This window comes from Myxine glutinosa, chromosome 6, assembly GCF_964187855.1.
Source record: "Myxine glutinosa chromosome 6, kmMyxGlut1.1, whole genome shotgun sequence".
Lineage (NCBI taxonomy): Eukaryota > Metazoa > Chordata > Myxini > Myxiniformes > Myxinidae > Myxine > Myxine glutinosa.
Window position 1 is genome coordinate 145,357,821 of NC_136266.1, and position 15,265 is coordinate 145,373,085.

The window sequence follows — 15,265 nt, forward strand, 5'->3', positions numbered from 1 at the left end:
GTAATATGCAGTTAGCCAGAGGCCTCCAGAGTAGGGCTTCATCTCCATATACAAGTTGGCGCACGATATGAAGCCGGAAGACCATGATCCGGCTGCGGATATCAATAAGACCTTGGCCACCTTCAGCGAGTGGCAAGTATGCCACGGGGGGTTGGAGCCAGTGTTTCCCGCTCCAGAAAAAGTCGACAATGCTCTTTTGCAGTGTAATAAGAAGGCTCCCAGGCGGTTGTAGGCATATCATCTTATGCCATAGCATAGAGGCGACAAGATTGTTAATGACGAGAGTTCTTCCGCGGTACGAAAGTTGGAAAAGAAGTCCTTTCCAGCGGGCCAGTTTTGCCATTACCTTGTCTGGTAATCCCACCCAGTTCTGCTGCTCAAAGGTGTTGTCTCCGAGGAAAATACCGAGGTATTTAATGCCACTTTTCTGCCAGTTCACTCCTCCTGGTAGGACAATTGGCGGGCAATCTCCAGGTCCTATCCAAAGGGCTTCACTCTTCTTCCAGTTTACCTGGCCTGAACAAGCCTGACAATATGTTTTTAGTGCCTGAGCCACCGCAGTGACGTCAGTACTATTTTTTATATAAATACAGACATCATCTGCATAGGCAGAGACTTTTAGCGGTGTGGTAAGAATTGATCCAGTGAAGCCAGAAATGTGCGTACGTAATTGGAGCAGAAGAGGTTCGATGGCAAGAGAGTATAAAAGTCCAGATAGCGGGCAACCTTGCCGTACTCCCCGTTGTACAGCAATGGGGCTACACAATACTTGATTAATTTTAAGAACACTGGATATATTACAATACAAAAGTTTAACGTACGAGATAAAAATAGGTCCAAACCCAAAATTCTCTAAAACTCTAAAAAGGTACATGTGGTCAATACAGTCAAAGGCTTTTCCTTGGTCAATAAAAAACAGACCAACATTCATATTAAAATTGTTACAAAACCGAATGGTATCACGGATAAGAAAGATATTATTAAAAATAGTACGTCCAGGAATACAAAAGGATTGATGTTCTCCTATTAGTACATTCATAAAAGGTTTCATTCGATTAGACAAGGCTTTGGCTAAAATTTTATAATCCGTACATAAACAGAAATAGGACGCCAGTTCTCTATAAGTTGAGTGTCCGCTTTCTTAGGAATTAAGGTGGTGACTGCTCTCCGGCAACTCCACGGCAGTTGTCCATCCTCTAAACATTCATTCAATACCCGCAGTAGGTGAGGTCCAATGGTGTCCCAAAAAAACTGGAAAAATTCACTTGTCAGCCCATCCAGTCCAGGGGCTTTATCAGGTTCCAAGGCCTTCAAGGCAGCGGTGAGCTCAGGTAACCTAAGAGGATCCTCCAACTGCTGCTTCTGATCCTCCGCCAATGTTGGAAGGTTAGAAACAAGTTCCGATATTGCATCCTGGTTAATGTCATGCCGCATAAACCGTTGTTTAAAATGTTTCCGGGCACATTCCCTGATTCTGCCATCTTCATAAAGGAGTTCCCCATCATGGAGCAAGCGTGTAATCATTGACGAAGAGGCCCCCCTTTTAAGGCTGAAGAAGAATTTGGTTGGAGCATCAAGGTCGTGTATGTACCTCATCTTCAGGCGCAATAAAGCATTTTGTGCTCGCCTTTCGGATATGGAATTCAGTAAGGCCGTTTTTCCATGGATTTGTTGCCTCATTCCCTGGTAGCTCACACTTGCGGTTCCCTGAAGCTGTTCCTGTAATTCCAGGATTTCATCTTCAAGTAAGGTTGTGGTTTTTCTTTCCTCTTGAACACCATACGCACGATATTGTTGGCAGAACAGTCTGATGTGCGTTTTGGCATTATCCCACCATTGTCTGAGGTTTGAGAAATTCCCTTGGGAGGCAACCAGAATATTCCAAATTTCCGGAAAAATGTCCTTAAAGGTACTATCATCAAGTAAGTTGTTATTAAATTTCCAAAAAGCACTCTTGTGTTTCGGGCAGGGGGCAGAAATTTTGAGAAATGTTGCGCTGTGGTCCGAGAATCCTGATGGGCAAATTTTGGATGACAGAACGAGGCGTTCAAGTGGAGGATTAATATAAAACTTGTCCAAGCGAGCAAGTACAATATTACCCTGAATACATCGACACCATGTGTATTGCCTGATTGATGGGTGCTGTACCCGCCATATATCTGTCAAATTCATTTGTTTTAAAAATTTGGTGAGAGGGATTGTGGAGGCAGGATGGGGCTCTGCACTGTTCCTGTCGAGTTGGGGTTGGAGGGTGCAGTTAAAATCTCCACCAATACAAACATGATTGTCTTGGTTTTTTAGGGCGTTTTGACTGTCGAGGGACGTTAGGTGTGTCCCAAGGTCATTAAAAAAAACTCGCCGAGCTACAGGCGTACTTGGGGCATAGATATTAAAAATAGTATAGAATTTTCCATAGTAGTGGAATTCTAGGGATGCTAGGGATCCCTTGTGTATTTCGTCGAATTTAAGCGATGAAGGCGAAAAGGAGGGGCTAAGAATTATTGCGACACCGCCTTTGCGGGAGTCACCGTTACTAAAGAAGGACAGGCCGGGGAAGAGCCTACACCACTCTGCGACACAGCAGTCGTTGGCATGGGTCTCTTGTAAGAGGGCAATGTCAACTTTCTTCTGCAATAAAAAATCCCTTACTTGAACTTTACGGACAGAGCTACATCCTCCGTTAATATTCAGGCTACAAATGGAAAAACTCATTACAGCTATAAGGAGGAGTGACCACCACTCAATTTTTTGATAGCAGTTCATTCTTAGCTTTTTGCAACCACTTCTTTAAACGGTGACGTTGGGAGGAATTGAAATTAAAAACGTGGGGCCGTTTTACCATCAGTTTAGCGGAATGTATAAAATCAGGTAGCTCCGGAAAAAAGGTTTCTATTACAACATTCCTTTTTCGGAATGTGTCCTTAAGAAACCTTTTTATCTCGGAGGGAGGGATTGGAGGGATTTCTTCTTCCTTAAGGCTACCACATTCACTAACAGAGTCATCTATATCAGATGGCTCAGATGGTGTGTCACACTGGTTTTCATCATTTATCTCCTCACCGTCATCACATCCCTCCACGTTATCGGATGGGGCATAGTCCATAGAGGGGGGGGGGACGGGGAGGGAGAGAAATGAGCCATCTTCAGGGGAGGGGGGGGGGGAGGGGGGGGGGGGGTACTAATTTTTGTGGTTCAACCATATCAATTTCTAGGTCAGTAGACAAGGGCGAGGATTCATCCACATCTATGTCCTCCAATACCGAGAAACGATTTTCTGTGACGAGGGACAAATCTAGGCCAGAGAGGAGGGCCTGTCGGTTTTCAGTTGTAGGTTTTTTAAAGAGGTGACCGTTTTCATCTGTTGTTTGCAGATGTCTTTTTCCTTTTGGGCAGACTAATTGAAACTCGTCCTGGTTAGTGGGAAGAGATTGCAAGGGTTTGGGGGGAGGGGGGGGGAGGGAGGACGTGATCATCGGGAGGGGGATCCCATCGGCTACCACGGCGGGAGAGGTAGGATCAGTTATAGCAGGCAACAAGCTGTGATTGGACGATGTCGCCTGGGGGGTGAGATCTATAGTTAACAGGAGATGGCTGCAATTAGATCCTTCAGTAGAGGGAGGGGCCCCTGTTTCAAGGGGAGGGGAGGGGGGTACGGCGGGGGGGGTTTGGATTGGTGGTAAGAGGGCTTGGGTCGGTGGTGGACAGATTGGGATCAGTGGTGGTAAGGCTTGGGTCGATGGTGGGAAGGTTCGGGTCGGTGGTGGGAGGGCTTGGTTCGGCGGCGGGAGGGCTTGGTTCGGTGGTGGGAAGGTTTGGTTCGGTGGTGGGAAGGCTTGGGTCGGTGGTGGGAGGGCTTGGGTCAGTGGTGGGAGGGTTTGGACCGGTGGTGGGAAGGTGGGGGGGTTGCTTATTCCCGGTTCGGAGGGGAGGTTGTACTTGTGGAGAATTCTCTTTTCGGGGGCAGTCATGCTTAACATGCCCAAATTGTCCGCAGCCAAAACATTTTAGAACGTTGGTGGACACGTACACTGTATATTCGTTCTGTTGATGTTTTAATTTTATTATAAGGTTTAAATCCTTCTGGGAATTTTTAAAAATCATAAACACTTGCCGCCGGAATGAAACCACGTGCCTTAAATCGTTGTTTCGTGACCCGAAGGGAATCATGGAGATACGAGACACGATGGTACCGTATCGGGACAACTCTTTAATTAGTACATCGTCGGATACAAATGGGGGGCAATTTGATATCACGACTTTTATCGCTGGGCTATCTAGTGGGGAAATCATTACAAATAAATCTGGATCGATTGTCAAACCCTGTTCGACAATTTGTGGGACACAATCCACGTCGGACAAAAAAATAACGATCCGCTTGTTCATCCGCGAAGCGGCAACAACCTTGTCGATCCCGACAACACGACCGGTTGCGAGGACAACGTCCTCGACACTAACCTCACGTTCCGGAGGTACACAAAAGAACCCGTGCTTACGGGTCAGGCTCTGAAAGGCCGTAAATCGAGATAGTGCAGCTGCCATGCTGGAACAGCTGCACTTACAACCCCTCCCCAACTCGGGGAGGGTGAATATATAATACAATCTTCCCTACCCGAACTCCGGGAATGGGAAGAAATCAGACCTCTCCGATTTCCCTAACTTCGGAAAAGGGAGGCAACAAAACAAACTGAAGGAAGGATAAACGAAAGGAAAAAAAGGAAATAAAGGTTTAAGATGAAGGAGCAAACACCGATCGGGCGACGCCCAAAAACGGCGAACCCTTACCAGCGATCACCCTGTGCTCTCCGGCTCTCTCTCCCGTCTCAACGTATATGGGAATCACCAGGAAGACTCCACAAACAGGTACAAGGACACAGAGGGGGGAAAACGGGGGGGGGGGGGGGGGAATGGAGCAACAACACAGAGCACTCACAGGCCTCCACAAGCAGACGCCATGACAGTACAACCAGCATGCAAACGACCAGCAGGGGGCGCGAGAGAGAGAGAGAGAGAGAGAGAGAGAGAGAGAGAGAGAGAGAGTCAGACAGAGACAGACAGAGAGAGAGAGACAGACAGAGAGACTTGACATCCTTTTATTACGAAAAAATAAAAACAAGTATATAAACTAGAACGCCACTCAGTGGAGCTCATACTCCCGCCGTGGGTCAAGTTGGAATAATATGTTTTGTTTAACATCCCCTCTCCCCAAAACAATAAATGAAAAATTGTTTCGCAGGGAGTAAAATGGGCGTGGTTTAACATCCCCTCTCCCCAAAACAATAAATGAAAAATAAAGTAGGCCCTAACTGTCAGATAATTTATTTTGATATATCTCGGAATTAGAGGAGAAAAACATTATTTAAGAATGAGAATCAAAAGCTTTAATGCAGTAAAACAGAAAAAAAAATTCCGAAAAAAAATTCCTGGATCCGGAATCCTGGAAGGAATGCTTACCAGGTCTGACACACGGGTTTATCTTAGTCCCTACAATTATTTAACACCCGAACATCCTTGTATGTTCACAGGTATACACTTCCCCGACAAACCGCCTAAAACACAGAACTTATTACAGAGTAGATTCCCTATCGCGACAGTCGAAGCATGTTACCTATACAGATCTACCTTGCTCTAGATATTGCTTTACCCTACCGACATAACAATATATATATTGTTACAGTTTTTAGAACTTTCACATCAAATTTAGTATTAAAATTCCTTATAAATAACCCCTGTGTACATTTCCCCCTTAATTGGCTGTTAATTGAAATGAGCACCTTAGCTAGTCCATGTACAAGCACGTAGCCAATCATAGAACCTCTCTATAGATATATCATTATTTTGTGTTTCAGTTTAAGGCTGTGTCTCCACGAGTTGACCTTGCACTGCACAAAATTAAACAAGATAGATCCCCCCTTTTCAATTGCCCATAACCTCCATTACCAACTGCATTCGCCTACATTACCAACTGCATTCGCCTACATCTCCAACTGCATTCACCCTCCATTGCCCATGTGCTCCAACTCGGAGAAGAAGGGCGTTGCCCGCCCATCGTCATCAAAGGGTGGAGCCAGAAACCCCTTACGACCAACCAAGACTGAGTGGGTATGGCTCAAGAGGGCGGGGTTATAAAACCTGTTGCATCAGCCCCCAAGAGAGATGAGCGAGGGGGCCGGATGAGCGAGGCACCGCAGATGAGGGAGGGAGCCCGAATCGAGAGTTCTGTGGAGGTAGGCGCATGAGAAAGGGACACAAGTGGGGAGGATTGTTCATTGATTTGTTTGGCGCGAACATCCTGCGGCGAAAGAGAATCGGCACGCCCTGCTCTCGCGATACCAACCGGCACTGACGGCAACTGCCGGAACCAACCTCCAAAGGAACAAGTGCGTGCACGCGAACCCCGATGTCGTGCCGCTATCCTCGGACCTCCCTGGCGCCCGTTCTATGGACCACCTGAACCTTCTCATCCCTCCATTCATTCCTGCCTGCAATTCCCTATTCGTGTGAGTCTGTTTGTGTTGTCCTGTGGGGTATAAGTTAAGCTTGTGTAAGTAAGAATTGCTCTGTGTCTTCTGCTCCTTCTATTTCCCTGTAAATTACATTTCTTTTCTTCTCTTTGGGTTTTTGTGTAAATTATAATAATAAATCCTGTTATTTCTTACCTTTGGTTTCCTCTTCCTCGTCCGATCGCTTTAGTGATTTCCCAATTGAGTTCCTGTGGTGCGATTTCGGCCAAAGCTCCGCAATTTGGTTAGTCATTGCTAACGACTCGGATTTTGGATTGCTAAACCGCTCGGCAATTACCATCTTGTCCGGGATTCGAGCGGAGTTACCCACCTGCCTTGTGGAGGGATTGGCGGAGGTGTACGGGAATCCCTTGACCAATCACCTCGGCCAATCCCACCACACGGGGGAGCTTCAGGAACGGAGACGGCCAGTGCACAAGACAAGGGGATTAAACCCCCCCTCGGTAAGGGGAGTGCCGTCGTCCGAGATTCCGTAACAATATATATATACAGACTTGGCATTTAATATGGAATATTTTTTTTGTGGGGGTGAACTTACTTTTCAAGATGTCTTAGAACCAAAAGTTCATTGGAATTATGTTGAAATTATTCTAGATTTTGTTAATGTGACCTTTAAAAGAAACAAAAACCACATTTGACATTTCAAAACAAATAAATTGATCCTTGAAAGTGATGTAAACTGATATCGAACTCAATTCATGGACAGTACTGTGTTAAACTTCTGTACGTTTTCCAGAAGTATCTCTTTATTTTGCACATGAGCCAAAATTTTTTTTAACAAAAACAAAAGTTAAATTACAACTGAGATTACGGACAGTAAAATTACAGTTCAGTACTTCGTGTAACCCCCACGAGCATTCAGGAGAGCACGTACACGTTGAGGCATGCTGTTCACGAGATTTACCAAGGTTTGGATAGGAATCGCTTGCCATGCAGTGACAATAGCCTGCTGCAATTCACGCACAGAGGTCGGCTGCTTGACCTGGTCGGCTTGACGGTGGCCGCTGCAGCAGGACCCAAGTCAGGAAGTAATGCTACGTGCTATTTCTGCGGGAATCGGATTCATCCCAGGTCTGTTTGCCCAGCTAAGGATGCGAAGTGTCATTTGTGCACAAAGACGGGACATTTTGCAAAAGTTTACCGAGCGTCACGAGGCAAGCGAGCTCGCTCGACGATGAATGTGCTTATCTCCGAGCCCGCGGTACGAACGGCGCACGGCGTGCCAAGCCCGACTTTGATAGGGATCGCCCCTCTCCGTGGGCCCCGAGCTGAGAGCTCGACCTTGATGAGACTCGCCGCGCCGACTAAACAAGTGTCACAATCACTTCAGTACGCGGCGCGACCGTCCTTGACAGGCATTCTTCCGACACCCTGCCAACTTCCGGGATCGGCCACCCGATCGGTGAATGCTGGCTTCGAAACTCCGCGCGTGGCATGAGCGCCCTCCGGAGGCGGCACGAACGATCTACAAGCTACTTTAACGGCACGAAAGCTGGGAACTTCACGCGTGGCTCGAGCGCCCTCTGGAGGCGGCACGACTGGCCTACAAACGACTTCAATGGCACGAAAGACATTAGCTGGCGTTGGATCCACTCGCGAGGCCCGAGCGCCTCCCCTCGACGACTCGATAACTACAGGGCCACCTGGCCTGTCTCGTGCTATAATCCCACTCATGATTGAGGGAATTTTTGCTAATGCTTTAATCGACACGGGATCCACGGATAGTTATGTGGATCTTCGGCTTGTGCAGAAACATGGATGGCCGATTCTTGGGACAAGATGCAGAATCTTTATGGCCTCTCAGGGGCTATGGCTTAGCACAAAAGGGGAATGTCGACTGAAGCTTGTGATTAAGGGTCGAGTGTTTCCGGATGTGCATTTAATGGTCTTACCAGCATTATGTGCAGAAGTTTTGCTAGGACATGATTTTCTCAAGCGACATGGTCGTTTGGAAATGGAATTTGGTGGTACTGATACTCTTGTTGTGTGTGCTCTTGCAGGGATGGAAATTGAGCCATTGTCGCTGTTCCCCATTATGACCACGGACTGTACACCTGTCGCGGTTAAATCGCGACGCTACTCACGAGCTGACGCGCAATTCATTGCGGAAGAAACGGCGCAGCTACTAAAGGAAGGTATCATAGAACCTAGTTGGTCGCCATGGCGGGCCCAAGTTCTGGTAGTACGAAGCGAATCACATCGCAAACGCATGGTAATCGACTATTTGCAGACGATTAATCGGTTTACCCAGCTGGACGCCTACCCACTCCCGGGAATGGACTCCCTGGTTCGACAGGTGGCACAGTATTCGGTCTATAGCACTCTCGATCTACGTAGTGCGTATCATCAGATCCCCATCTCCGAGGCAGATCGCATCGATACTGCGTTTGAATCAGGTCAGAGGTTATACCAGTTCACCCGGCTACCTTTCGGGGTCACGAACGGGGTCTCGTGTTTTCAGAGGGCTATGGACGACCTCATCGCTACGGAGAACTTGACCGATGTCTTCGTTTATCTGGATAATCTCACGGTTTGCGGGTATTACCAGGAACATCATGATGCTAATCTGAAGCGCTTCCTCGAGGTCGCGCAGAGTTATCGCTTGACTATGAATGAGGCTAAATGTCGCGACTCTGCTCGCACAATAGATCTCCTGGGGTACACCGTGACCCGTGGCTCTGTCGCTCCGGATAAGGAGCATCTGCGACCCTTGCTCGACATGGCCCCGCCCTGCGATCGTGCTTCGTTGAAGCATGCTCTCGGGCTGTTCGCTCATTATTCCAAGTGGGTACAAAATTTCTCTGCGAAGCTCTGCCCACTTGTGGACTGCGAAGCGTTCCCCATGAGCCTTGCTGCCAAGGCCGCTTTTCATAGCCTTAAGTCTGACATCACTGGCACCGCTGTGGCGACGATTGACGAAAATAAATCCTTTGTTTTGGAAAGCGATGCGTCGGATCATGCGATAGCTGCAACTCTCTCTCAAGGGGGGCGCCCTGTGGCCTTCTTTTCATGGACTCTCTCCTCCGCTGAGTGGAGACATTCGTCTGTGGAAAAGGAGACGTATGCCATGGTCAAGTCGATCAGGCGTTGGCGTCCCTATTTGCTCGGACGATGCTTCCAAATTATCACGGACAAACAGAGCGTTGCTTTTATGTACGACGCCCAGCATGCTCAACGCATTAAGAATGAGAAAATCACTCGCTGGCGGATTGAGCTCGCCGATTTCTGCTACACAATCAAATATTGCCCTGGGAGGGATAACCTGGTTGCCGACGCTTTATCGCGGCCGGCGACGTGTGCGAGCCTCACATCTTTTGAGGACCTGCGTGTTTTGCACGACACCTTGTGCCATCCCGGGGTGACGCGTTTCGCTCATTTTGTGCGCAGTCGTAACTTGCCCTACTCGGTTGAGGATATTCGTCAGATCTGTCTCACTTGCTCTGTATGTGCTGAACTCAAACCGCGTTTCTACAACCCTCCTATGGGAACGCTGGTCCGAGCTACTAGGCAGTGGGAGAGATTGGCGATGGATTTCAAAGGACCACTGCCGGCGTCACCGGCTTCGAGTAACTCTCGTTATCTACTCACGATCGTTGACGAGTTCTCGAGATTCCCTTTTGCTTTCCCGTGCGTAGATATGACAGCTGCCACGGTTATCCGGTGCCTGCAGAACTTGTTTTCTATGTTTGGGAATCCGGCCTACGTGCATACCGATCGAGGCGCAGTGTTCCTGTCCCAGGAAGTGAGGAACTTCTTACTCCAGCATAATGTCGCTTCTAGCTATACCACTCCGTATAGGCCGCAGGCGAATGGACAGGTCGGACGCTTCAATCGTATTATATGGAGAGCCGTTACGCTGAGTCTTATGTCCCTCGGCCGAGGCCGAGACAAATGGGCTTGGTCGCTACCTATGGCACTGAACTCGATCAGGACTTTATTGTGTACGGCTACCAATCAAACTCCCCATGAACGGATGTTTCATCACCCGAGGAGTTTGGGTAGTACCCGATCTTTACCTATTTGGCTTGCTGAGCCGGGACCGGCTTTCCTCAAACGTGCAGTTCGCATGAGTAAGTATGACCCACTAGTGGATAAGGTGCAGGTACTCCAAGCTAATCCCGAGCACGCTCATGTGTTGATGTCCAATGGACGCGAGTCAACAGTCTCCGTACGCCACCTTGCCCCTTGCGGGGAAATTGACGAACCAGTTTACGAGTCCATGGACTCTCCCGTTGATCCGCCTGTGGAGTATCTGCCGGCATCCTCACCGCTAAACGCTCCCCAACCTGTAGGCCCTGTGGTGCCACCTCCGTCACCTGACTTAGGCGGCTACTCCGACGCAGGGGACTCCAGTCTTGGGGATGTAGTACCCGGTAGTTTCTGGACCCGTGCCGGTAGGGAGATTCGCCACCCCGACCGCTATGGTTGGACCGACTGACATGGACGGACAACTGCTGCTCACTGCTATTATTCTGCTGCTAGCTTGATTCCTGCCTTAGCGGAAGTGTAGTTTTAACGGCGGGGAGAATGTAATGAAATTGTAACTAAGTTGAACCCAGGTGTTATGCTCTCTCCAACCACTGAGAGGCGTCTATAAGAACTCGGACGAACATCGCTCCGAATCATTCCTGTGACATATAATCTGTGTGACAGCGTATACTCGAATGGTGCGTATATCTAGATGTTCCAGGCTTGCTTGCATTGATTGATAATTGCTGGACTCCTCCATGATTATGTAATCCTGATATATGGCTTGATTATATCTTACAGGTGTTGCCAGAGATCGAATTTGAATTAAACCTACCATTAGGACAATGTTGTGGATTTGACTTTTTACAACATCATGTAAAGATCTCGCCCTACAAGTAATGGTAATTACAGTACGCAGTAAAAAATAATCACAGTCGGCAGAAAACAGAAGAGCAGCAAATTCAGAAATTTATATAATTTTTTTTTTTTTTTCAAAGTAACACCACGAAATATACATGAAGTACAAAATAGCCACATCATCCTTACAATGATGCTAAATGATGATCATGTGAATAATTACATAGGGCATATGATTCATGCCAATATTTCACAAAATTGTGTAACAGATTTACCGTGAAGGTAAAGTTTCCCAAAAAAATGAATCTTTTCACAACTCATTGACTCGAAAAAACATTCACGCAGCAAGAAAAATGAATTATTAACCAATATACACACATACACACATATACACATACATACATATACACACACACACACACACACACACACACACACACACACACACACACACACACACACACAGACCAAGAAATGCCTGTCAAAATTATGTCACAAAGTTCATTAATTTGCTTTGTACACCGATTATTTCTTTACATACATTAAAACTGCAGTAGTCTCCTGAAACGTTTCATTCAAGAAATGGAGCTTTCTCTTTGATAGTGCATTTTGCCTTAGTTATTAAATTCCTTAAATGCTTGTTATTTTATACCAATGTACGATACATTTTCAGCACATTAAATCCTTCAAGGCACGGGTTGCAAACACACATATATCTCAGGGTTAGCAAGTGTGTATATATATACAGTATGTACTTGCTGACCCTAAGATTGATAACAGGATAACAGGAAGAGCTCAAAAAATAATGAGCGCAGAGTTTTAAAGCAAAATGATTGTGGGGAAAGTGAGTATGGTAGTGCTTAAAAAAAAGAAGAATAAAAACAAACCAAAAAATTTTTTTTTTTATAGCTTTTGATAATATTGGTTCTTCACAAACTTTGATATTATGACCTCTTACAATCAAGAGAAAATGCAGTTAAACTTTGGATAGAGAACAGAAAAGGCCTGTTGCACTTGACCACACCCTCATCAAGCCTGGTAGTGGTTCTGGCAACTGGAGAGCAGGAAGGGTAGAAAATAAGCTGCTCGGCCTTCATCAGGTAGAATTTGCAGCAAAGTCAGTGGGTCTAGCCGTTGTGAAAGAACATCGAGGGTTCCTGTGGACAACGAAAGAGATGGTTTATTACTTATCTTCAATAACGATATCAAGTCCCATGGAAGAGAGAGATGAGATAGGTTGAGAGGGCAACACAGTAAAAATATATGAAATAGAAACTGGCACCAAAAACAGGTAGGAACAGAGGAGTAAAACAATACACGTAAGTGGCAATAGGTCAGTGGAACAGAGGAGGTAAGAGAGCAGGCAGGAGAATTAGACAAAGAGGAAGAACGTGTATTGAAGAAGCTACAGATAGAAAAGGAGGGAATAGTCAGGAAAAGAAGGAGAGAACAATATAATGGGTGGAAATAAGGGAGACCATGAAATGGCAATGGGTCACCATCTTATATAAGCCTGGTGGTGGCTTAACAGTTAAGGTGGCAAGCTTAAGATTTTAGGTTCTTGGGTTCGAGCCCTTGTCGTGCCATTGAAATGAGTTGGCAAAATGAGTAACAGCTTACTGGTAACATGGGCATTGCATCAGCGGCTCAGCCGCGCTTTTAGAAAATGATGCAACCAGCAGCCACAGGCTGCATATAAAACAACAACCAACTTAAATGATAGTCCTGTAGGGGTGGTGGGTTGTGGAGAGTCTATGTGTGAGCTGTTAGATGACTACATGGAGACAAAGACGAGCGAGCCCTCAGTTCAGCCAACTACAGACTTGGCATTTAATATGGAATATTCTTTTTTTCTTGACTTGGATTTACTTTCTTAACTCAGTATATCAATCTGGTGAGTTTCTTTCACACTTTGGTGATTTCTTTGTTAAAAGAACCATGTCACTGATTGTCTGTCGCAGCAAGAAGTCAACAACAGGATTATATCACAGGTGGCGTGGCAAAATGTACGGACAGGTGCATTTGATGATTGGCTTCACAGTCGGGTATACAAGGGTTGTTGCGTTCTGTATTAGTGGAAAACAACTGCTGCACGTCTCCAAAAGTTATTGCCGCTTCCTCTGGAGATGGTCCGTCAACTCGACAATGCTGTTTGTCATGGAGTGGTGGCTTTAGGAAATTACGGCATGAAACAGCGTGCTATTGCTCGGCAGTATGGCATCACTCAAGGTCAGGTGTCAAAGATCCTGAAACGAAATGCTCAGAGGGGTGTCCCTACTCTAATACCGAGGCCAGGACGTCCCCGCAGAACCACAAGGAGGGATGATCGCCAGCTGCACCGGTTAGTCCGCAATGGCCGTACCGAGTCAGCTAATCGGCTTAGGGCTGAGTGGCAGCAACTGACAAATGTGCCTGTATCCAGAAGGCTAGTCAACCAACGACTGGTTCAAGCAGGCTATCGTGCCAGGCGTCCCCTGAGAAAGCCACGCCTGACCAGACAACACCACCAGCGCCGATTGCAGTGGGCCAGAGAGCACCATCAATGGCAGCCGGGACACTGTAATCAGGTGATCTTCAGTGACGAGTCTAGATTTCTGGTCTATCGTCAAGACGGCCGCGTCCGAGTGTGCAGACAAGTGCATGAAGCCTACAACAAAGATTGTATAGTGCCAAGAGTCCAAGCTGGAGGTGGTGGGGTGACCGTTTGGGCTGCTTTTCATGCAGGGGGCAAAACTGACCTGGTTGTTCTGAATGGAAACCTGAACCAGTTCAAGTACACGGCCATTCTGGAAGAAACATTGCTTCCATTTGCTCGTGCAGCCTTTCGAGGAAACTTTGTCTTCCAAGATGACAATGCACGGCCTTATCGTGCTCGCATGATCCAACACTTTCTTGCTGACCGTGGTGTAGAGCATATGGAGTGGCCTGCCATGTCTCCGGATATGAATCCGATAGAGAACTTGTGGGCAGAATTAACACGTCAAATCGACCACTTGGACCAGCAGCCGACCTCTGTGCGTGAATTGCAGCAGGCTATTGTCACTGCATGGCAAGCGATTCCTGTCCAAACCTTGGCAAATCTCGTGAACAGCATGCCTCAACGTGTACGTGCTCTCCTGAATGCTCGTGGGGGTTACACGAAGAACTGAACTGTAATTTTACTGTCCGTAATCCCACTCGTAATTTAACTTTTGTTTTTGTTAAAAAAAAATTTGGCTAATGGGCAAAATAAAGAGATACTTCTGGAAAACGTACAGAAGTTTAACACAGTACTGTCCATGAATTGAGTTCGATATCAGTTTACATCACTTTCAAGGATCAATTTATTTGTTTCGAAATGTCAAATGTGGTTTTTGTTTCTTTTAAAGGTCACATTAACAAAATCTGGAATAATTTCAACATAATTCCAATGAACTTATGGTTCTAAGACATCTTGAAAAGTAAGTTCACCCCCACAAAAAAAAAATTCCATATTAAATGCCAAGTCTGTATAAAGTGGTAACCATTACCCTCAGGTTCTTGGATATAGCTGAGCAATGGTTTTATAACCAGACCAGCAACTGAACCCTCTTACATTGCACATATCACATAAACTTGCCTTGCAGGGCCTTAAGTAATGCCTCTTTGCGCGGGCCTTCGGGCACATCTCCTTGGAGCATCCGACACAATTCTACCAGCATTTCAGTCCAGAATGACACCTAGTGTGGTGGGTATTCAGGTAAGATCACAAAATCATTATCACCAACAGATATGAGTGACCATAGTAGGGTTAGGTACACTGTGTGAATACGACAACAACAGCGTGAAGAGAAAGACAGTTTCAGAATTTAATAGCTCAATGAATGTGGTTTCTTGCTATGTTCGGACTAGAATGCAGTGGTCAAAGCCTTACAAGGTTTAAGGACAAGATAAGGCCA

At 46.5% G+C, this 15,265-nt stretch overlaps 1 protein-coding gene across 1 annotated transcript in view; it reads right to left on the bottom strand.

The window, feature by feature from the left end:
* Positions 1–11,434: 11,434 nt before the first annotated feature.
* Positions 11,435–15,265, bottom strand: part of HPS3 (HPS3 biogenesis of lysosomal organelles complex 2 subunit 1) — a 125,621-nt gene continuing 121,790 nt past the window's right edge. Inside the window, exons 18-19 of the mRNA XM_068121263.2 lie at positions 14,947–15,046; positions 11,435–12,505 (exon numbers count right to left, since the gene is read on the bottom strand). Coding sequence (XP_067977364.2) covers positions 12,378–12,505; positions 14,947–15,046 — 228 coding nt within the window. The 3' untranslated portion in view covers positions 11,435–12,377. The remainder of the gene's footprint in view (positions 12,506–14,946; positions 15,047–15,265) is intronic.